The sequence below is a fragment of the Helianthus annuus genome, chromosome 9 (genome assembly GCF_002127325.2).
Source record: "Helianthus annuus cultivar XRQ/B chromosome 9, HanXRQr2.0-SUNRISE, whole genome shotgun sequence".
Lineage (NCBI taxonomy): Eukaryota > Viridiplantae > Streptophyta > Magnoliopsida > Asterales > Asteraceae > Helianthus > Helianthus annuus.
This window is the reverse complement of record NC_035441.2, coordinates 6886372-6893497: the sequence shown is the minus strand read 5'-3', so window position 1 is coordinate 6893497 and position 7126 is coordinate 6886372. Positions and strand designations below refer to the sequence as shown.

General features: G+C 37.8%; 1 protein-coding gene across 1 annotated transcript; it reads right to left on the bottom strand.

Annotated features, from left to right (window-relative positions):
- Window positions 1-5577: 5577 nt before the first annotated feature.
- LOC110877090 (ethylene-responsive transcription factor TINY) lies at window positions 5578-6860 on the bottom strand. Its single transcript, XM_022125249.2, has one exon. It carries the CDS (start codon window positions 6698-6700, stop codon window positions 5999-6001), a length of 702 nt encoding a protein of 233 aa, XP_021980941.1. The 5' UTR covers window positions 6701-6860; the 3' UTR covers window positions 5578-5998.
- Between the last annotated feature and the right edge of the window lie 266 nt (window positions 6861-7126).

Here is a 7126-nt window from a genome sequence, read left to right as displayed (position 1 = left end):
AAAATAAAACATAGGGCTAGAACTCCACGGCTTAATATTTATGTAATTTTTATTTTTAGTCTTTATGTAATGTTTCTCTATGTTTGCAATGATATGATGGTTTCTAAGATTGGTGGTTATTAATGAATAAAACACACTCATGGTGGTAATGGATGAAAGAGGGAACAAGAAAAATGGACCCATGCACAAAGAACAGAGCAACCCGACACAAATCTCCGTCACAGAAGGCTCAACACGGGCCGTGCCCAACCAACACGGCCCCGTGCTGAGCCACCTGCAGAAAAACACCCAGTTCAGGTAACTGGACACGGGCCGTGTTCAGCGGACACGCCCCCGTGTCCAGGCTTCTGTCTTAACTCTTTAATTTCTGTTACTGGCACCTGACCACGGGGCCGTGCCCGGTCACCACGGGGTCGTGTCCGGGAAGCCAGTAACATAAATCTTTGCTTTTTAACCCACTTTTACACATTCTAATCAACCGAAAATATTATTTTTGGGACACATTGAGGACAATGTGTAATTTAAGTGTGGGGGGATGCTAAAACCTTGAATTTTGCAAATCCTAATTACAAGCCTTACACAAAACTCTATTGGAACCGCTAAACACCCCAAATTTTTTTTCAAAAACTTTTCGTTTTTTTTTTACTATTTGCTTGTCTTGGTTTAATTTGGGAATAACAAGTTCTAAAAAGGTTATATTTTTACAAATTTACAACCGATAGCGTCGTGATAATAAAGAACCAATATAAGAAAATTACGAAACGGCATAACAAGTCTAGTTAAAAATTCGATTATATATACTTGATCACATTAAAAACCCATTCCCACAAAAGTGAGTTTTGAGCCTTTATTGAGCATACAAATATACATCTTTAGACTAAATGCTCATTTTTCGTTTCTTGTGTGAATAGCCGCTTGGTTCCTACAACTCTAGAACTTGCCACGACGATACATTCCCGGTCCTTACCAACTTAAACCCAAGTAAGTAAGTGATGGAGGCATTAGGACTAACCATATTTTTCTTTCTACACCATTATTTTTCATTTTTTTTACCACCTACCCAAAAATCCCCCTAGTTAGCCCCTTTGAGCCTAAACCTTTCATTTCATTACCCTAAAACCTTTTCACCCACCAAAAACCTTTTTATTTTTTACCCTTTATTTTAGTAACAAGCTCGGTTTTTCGTAAGCTCGCCATTTTATGTGACTTAAAAAAAATGATGATGAAGTCAAAAACAAACAAAAGCTATATAAAAGCTTGTTTGGAGAAATACTTCAAAATAAAAAAGTCACTAAAAACAAGGTATGTCACGAAAACCGACGCTTTTTACGATTTTCGCCCTTTTACTAACCACTAACCCAACCACCCACCTTTAACCCAAGCCTAACCCTTCACCCAAAAAGTCCTCTTGATATTTACAAAGGTAAAAAGTTAAAAGGAGGAGGATTGATTGCTTGGCAAGCCTATGGAAGGCGTAAGTTCCATGCCGCTCTCGAGTGATTCACTAAAAATTACACCTTCGGCCGAGTGTTGAGTGATCTCCCGTGAGGTATGTGAACTTGTATATAAATGGAATTTTAATAAGGCATGCTATGCCCGAATAAGTAATTTATCTTATGAAACGTTCTAAATAAATCATAACGAATAGGATTGTAAATAAATAAAAATAAAACTTACAAAGATCTTGGATTCCCGACACTCTAGGACAAGCCAAAAACTTTCTCTTCTACCCATTCCATTTGGGAGTGTAAGCCACATTTAAAGAGTTTTGCTTGAGGACAAGCAAAAGTTCAAGTGTGGGGGTATTTGATGTGTGTAAAATGCAACATATAAATCACATCAATTAAGGCATAAAACTAACCCTTTTTAAGTACTAATGTTGGAAAAAGAGTGTTTTTGTCTTTCTTTTGTATTTTCAGGATGAAATGAGCTCAAATTCACAAAAGAAGCAAAAAGACAACTAATTCTAGCATAAATACAAGAAAAGGAATAAAAGTAGACTGCCCGGACCCTCAACGGCATCCTCCAAGGCAAAGAAGAGAAAGCAGAAGACTGAACACGCCCCGTGTCCAGCGAACACGGGGCCGTGCCCAAGAAGCAGCATAAAAGACAAACCTATAGAAGCTTCCATTGCCCACCACGGGGCCGTGTCCAGCGGGCACGGGGGCGTGGTGAAAGTACAGCAGGCGCATTAATTGTAATTGCGAATTACAATTAATGAGGAGAGAGAGTGTCAGACGGGCACGGGGGCGTGTCCAGCGGACACGGGGCCGTGCCCAACCTTCTGTTCAGCCTATAAATAGGAGTGCTTGGTTTCATTCTATCTCATCCCTTGGCACACCACCTCTCTCACACTTCATCCACCACCCACCACCACCATAACACCATCATCCACCACCATCAGCCATTGTCCATCATAGAGTGTGTGAGTCGTCTCGGGATCCAAGATTGATCGTAAGAGTTCTTGACAATCAAGGCTATGTTTGCCTAAGTCTCTTACATCACTTGGTGAAGACAAGTGTTTAGTATAATACTTTTTATTTTTAATCTTTTGCACTTTTTATTTGGTTTTGTATTAATGACTTTAATAACTAGTTACTTATGTTGAAGGTGATCTTTTCTTATCGTTTGTCCGTGGTGTCTTGGCATTATTTTACTGTCTATATAAAATAAAAGATTTTCACCATTCATATCTCCACGGTCTATATGGAGGTATGTTGGCTACCTGGTCGGGGATTAAGGGAACGGTTTGGTAAGGGTCTTGCACATGTTCAGCGTTTAGAGGTCCTGCTTGGGACTTGGGTCAAATTTAGTAGGATCTCCTTCAATGCCCATAGGTATTGGATGGCGGGGATCCAAACTCTTTGACCCCCTCATAAGTTAACTACTATTAATACTATAACCCGGCTATTTAGGACTGTATCCCTGCTGACTCAGACTACTTAGCCGAGGGTAACGTCACCGCCGAAAGCGGGGCCTACCACAATTTGCATTAATAACTTAATTCATTATCTTTCAATAATCCGACCCTTTAGGATTGTATCATTGCTGACTCAAACTACTGGGTTGAGGGTAACGTCGCCTTCAAAAGAGGGGCCTACTACAATAACTAAGATAATCTCTTAAACAAGTGCAAAAGTGCGAACATAATCAAAGGTTATACTAATACACGTGTCGGATCCAAGTGATTCATCTTGTCTATCTGTTTTTATTTTATTTTATTTTCAGCATTTAGTTAGTTTTTATTTTCTTAGATTAAAACATTTTTTCTCACTTTTTGATTTGATTAGACGTTGAGGATAAACCGGTATTAAAAGCTCTTGTGTCCTTGGACGACCTCGGTATCTTACCAACACTATACTACGTCCACGATGGGTGCACTTGCCCATATGTGTGTTTAGTGTTAGTGAATATCGTGTTTTATAAATTTAAAACTTGGCTAAAAGTGTAAAAAGGGGCTTAAATATACATCAAAAATATATTACACTACACACGCATCACATGCTGATTGGCCACACGTCACTGTTACCAATACTGTTTGACCCTGTTACCAATACTGTTTGACCCCTGCACGATGTAGCATCGTGGGGATCTTTAGGTTCAGTAGTTGGCAGACGTTGATTGGCTGCAAATACCTTCCACCTTTTACTATTTGTCTCATGTACTGGCATAGTTGCGCACCCGCAGGAGTAGCATGTGGGGGAACCTTAGAACCAGCTAAGTGTTTTGAAGTTTAAGTATGGGTATGGTCCTGCTCATACAAGGGTTGAGTCGTGGCCTGCACATCATTTGGGACCCTTCGCTCGCAATACTTATCTAAATCGTTTATTTTGTTATTAAAATTGTTTTGGTCATTATTACATAATTTGATTGAAATAATTTTAAGAAAAAAATTATTTTATTATATTTGTTTGCAATGTCTAGTATGTATTTACAAAAGAATGAAAAAATACTAAGGGTTATTGTTTATTTATTTTTATGGAAAAGTCACCAACATGAAAAACCGTTGCTAAGTTATCCGTTTTGATACGTCACCAAATGAACTGTTGCTCTATGTCGACGAATTTGTCACGGTTGCCTGACAATGACTCTCGGCAGTGATCCATAAGTGATTCTTCAGTCAGCAATGCCTCGGTGAAATTCGTGAGCATCTGTCGGTGAAGTCTTTACCCACGATCATTTTCTCGATGAACCTTTACTTACCGATGAACAAAGATTACTACCTTCACCGAGGACCACCGGTGGCGTTGTCCGTCAGTGAAGGCTCTCTGGTTTGTGATGATGTTATTAAACATATATTTTATTATACAAATAAAAAATTCTTGCAGCTTAAACTCAAGCTCATTCAAATAAAACTTGCATATATGCAACTCTTAGTTGTAGAGTTTAAAAATCCAAACAAATTAAACACCTAGTCCTTTTCTTAACATGTAGTCATGTACATATCACTTCTAAAACTATTTACAAAGTATAAATACAATTCAGAGTGTACTGTGTCAGCTTCACTATGACAATATCACAAGAACTTTACTTTAGTTGTACATATCATTGATAAGTTCTTTTCCTATAGGATAATTTGATATAAATGTATTGTGCCATTATTTTATATGAATTGTCATTTTCGATTTAAATTTATTATTGCATTTGGTTGTCAAGTAAAAATAGCGAACGGACAAAAGAAACATGTTTAATAATAAAAAAAAAATTGAAAAATTAATCACACACAGGAAATAATATACATTTCTGTATAATGTGGTTATCTGTGTGCCACCTCAAACTTTTTATTATTTAACGTCACCATCTTGATATTAACCATTATTATTCCATTAACATTATAAGATTAATGACAATGATCACTCACACTATATATGTTGAATGAAATCAATTTATATTTGATACAATTACGTATATGTGAGTAGTATATTTCTTTCACTATACATGAAAAGGTATTTCGTACATGCAAAATAACATATAGTGTCACCAGTGGCATATCTAGAAGAAAAATTTAGGGGTAACGTAAAAAATATTTTTGGACCTAGGGGCAGGGGCGGTGATAAGGGTATGTGGGGAGGACCACCGCACAGAGCCCGTAATTTCGAGGGGCACGTGTTTTTTAAAAAAATCTGATATACACATGTTAATTTTTTTAAATAGTATACACATGCTAATTCTAATATAGACTCATTTGCAAATCAATTTTTTATGGTTTAGAAGTTAGCCCATTAGCATTAGGTTTAGTAAGTCCAATACCCATATGATTCTAAAAATTTAATAATAAAACGTTACGGAAAGGCAATTTTTTTAAACTCGAACAGGGTACATGAATTCTCAGAGACGCCACTGCCTAGGGGTATCCTAATATTTGCTAGGGGTAGCGTAAAAATATTTTGCAATGTTCGCACCTGTGGACCTAGATGGGATCCGAGGTGTGTTGACTCAACTTTTTATCTGTAAGAGTATTCAACATGATTGTTTTTATTCAAAAATATTAGATCACTCAAACATTAAATACAATATATTGTGTTGTATAAACACTCGTCATTTCGAAATGTATAATAATTCAAAGACTTGAAAAAGTTTCAAATAATCAATCCTTAAACATCAAATTCATACAAATAACATATAAACACTCTAACTTGCAGTGTTCAAATCGGCAAACCAGCCAAACCTATACGGGATCGGAGGTGCGTTGACTCTTTTGACTTTTTATCTGTAACCTTTATTTTTTTGAACGGGTCACCAATGGGATTTGAACCCCCACCACTTAGAAAAACAAAGTTTTATCTAACACCTTGATACTGCTAGACCGAAGGCCCTTTGGTTATACACAACAAACATCAAATAAATGCATAATTAAATCTAAAAACTTTAGCCCTTTCAAAAAATATTGAAATAAAAAAATTTCCAATAATTTAAGGGCCACAAACAAATTTTGTCAAAATTTATAAAATCGAAAATATACTAAGAAAAATAAGCACAAATTCATTTTTGAACGTCCTCAATAATGTTGCCATGAATACTCGTCGGTAAGAAAGGTGCCGGACTCGCCGGCGAAATAACCGCCGCCCCAATCCGCTGCGAATGCTGTCGTCGACGAATAGTACTCCCACCCCGAGTCGACAAACACGTAGTCGTTTCTCGACTCGGCCGAGTCATACCCCTCTCCCAAAATCGGTAACTCAACTATCTCATCCAACTCATCCTCCCGTGGTGCCCCAGTTGACACCTCATCTGACGTGGATGTGGATGTCAACGTGGACACCGCGGAGTTCGAGGATGATGTTGATGACGTGGAAGGTGTGGGTTGCATTGGGATTGAGTTAAGGTGGCTCATGGCAGCAGCTTTTGTGGCTGCTGCTTGAACATCACGTGGGGAGCACGTGTCGGGTCGTGGCAAAACGGCGGCGAGTTCGGGGAAATTAAGGATCGCCGCCGACCCTTTTATTGTCAGTGCTGCTACGTCATGTGCACGTGCTGCCATTTCCGGGTCGGCAAATGTACCTAGCCAGATCCGAGATTTTTTTTTGGGTTCTCGGATCTCGGATACCCATTTGCCCCATGCCCGCATCCGGACTCCTCTATAAACCGGATGCTTGCTATTGTTTTTGTTGTTATTTTCTCTGCTCCGTTTGCCCGTTTTCGTATTCGGGTTACTTGCAAACATGTTTGGGTTAGGAAGCTCTAGCTCTAGCTCATCCATTGTTATGTTGATAACAAGTCTTGAAATGGATAGTCCGACCCTAATGAGAATGAAGTTTAAGAGAGAGATAGAGAGAAGTGAAGGAATGTGAGGGTTTGGTGAGAGAGAGAGAATTGAACAAGAGTGGTTTACTAGTGTTGGAGACTAAATGCACCCACAAATGTTGGTGTAAGTCCATAGATATATATATAGACACATGTGTGTATATATAATAATAAGAGAATATATTGTTAAGAAATTTAAAGAGCATTTTCTGTCCTACTAGAAAATATAATTTCAATTTTCTAAAATAATTATTTTATTCTTTTAAATCAACTTTTGAAAAGTGAGATGAGTCATCCATTTTTGTTCGTTCGAATTGAGCATGCATCGACCATCGTTGACTATTTTTTACTTAATTAAAATTTGGATGTTATAATTTACTTT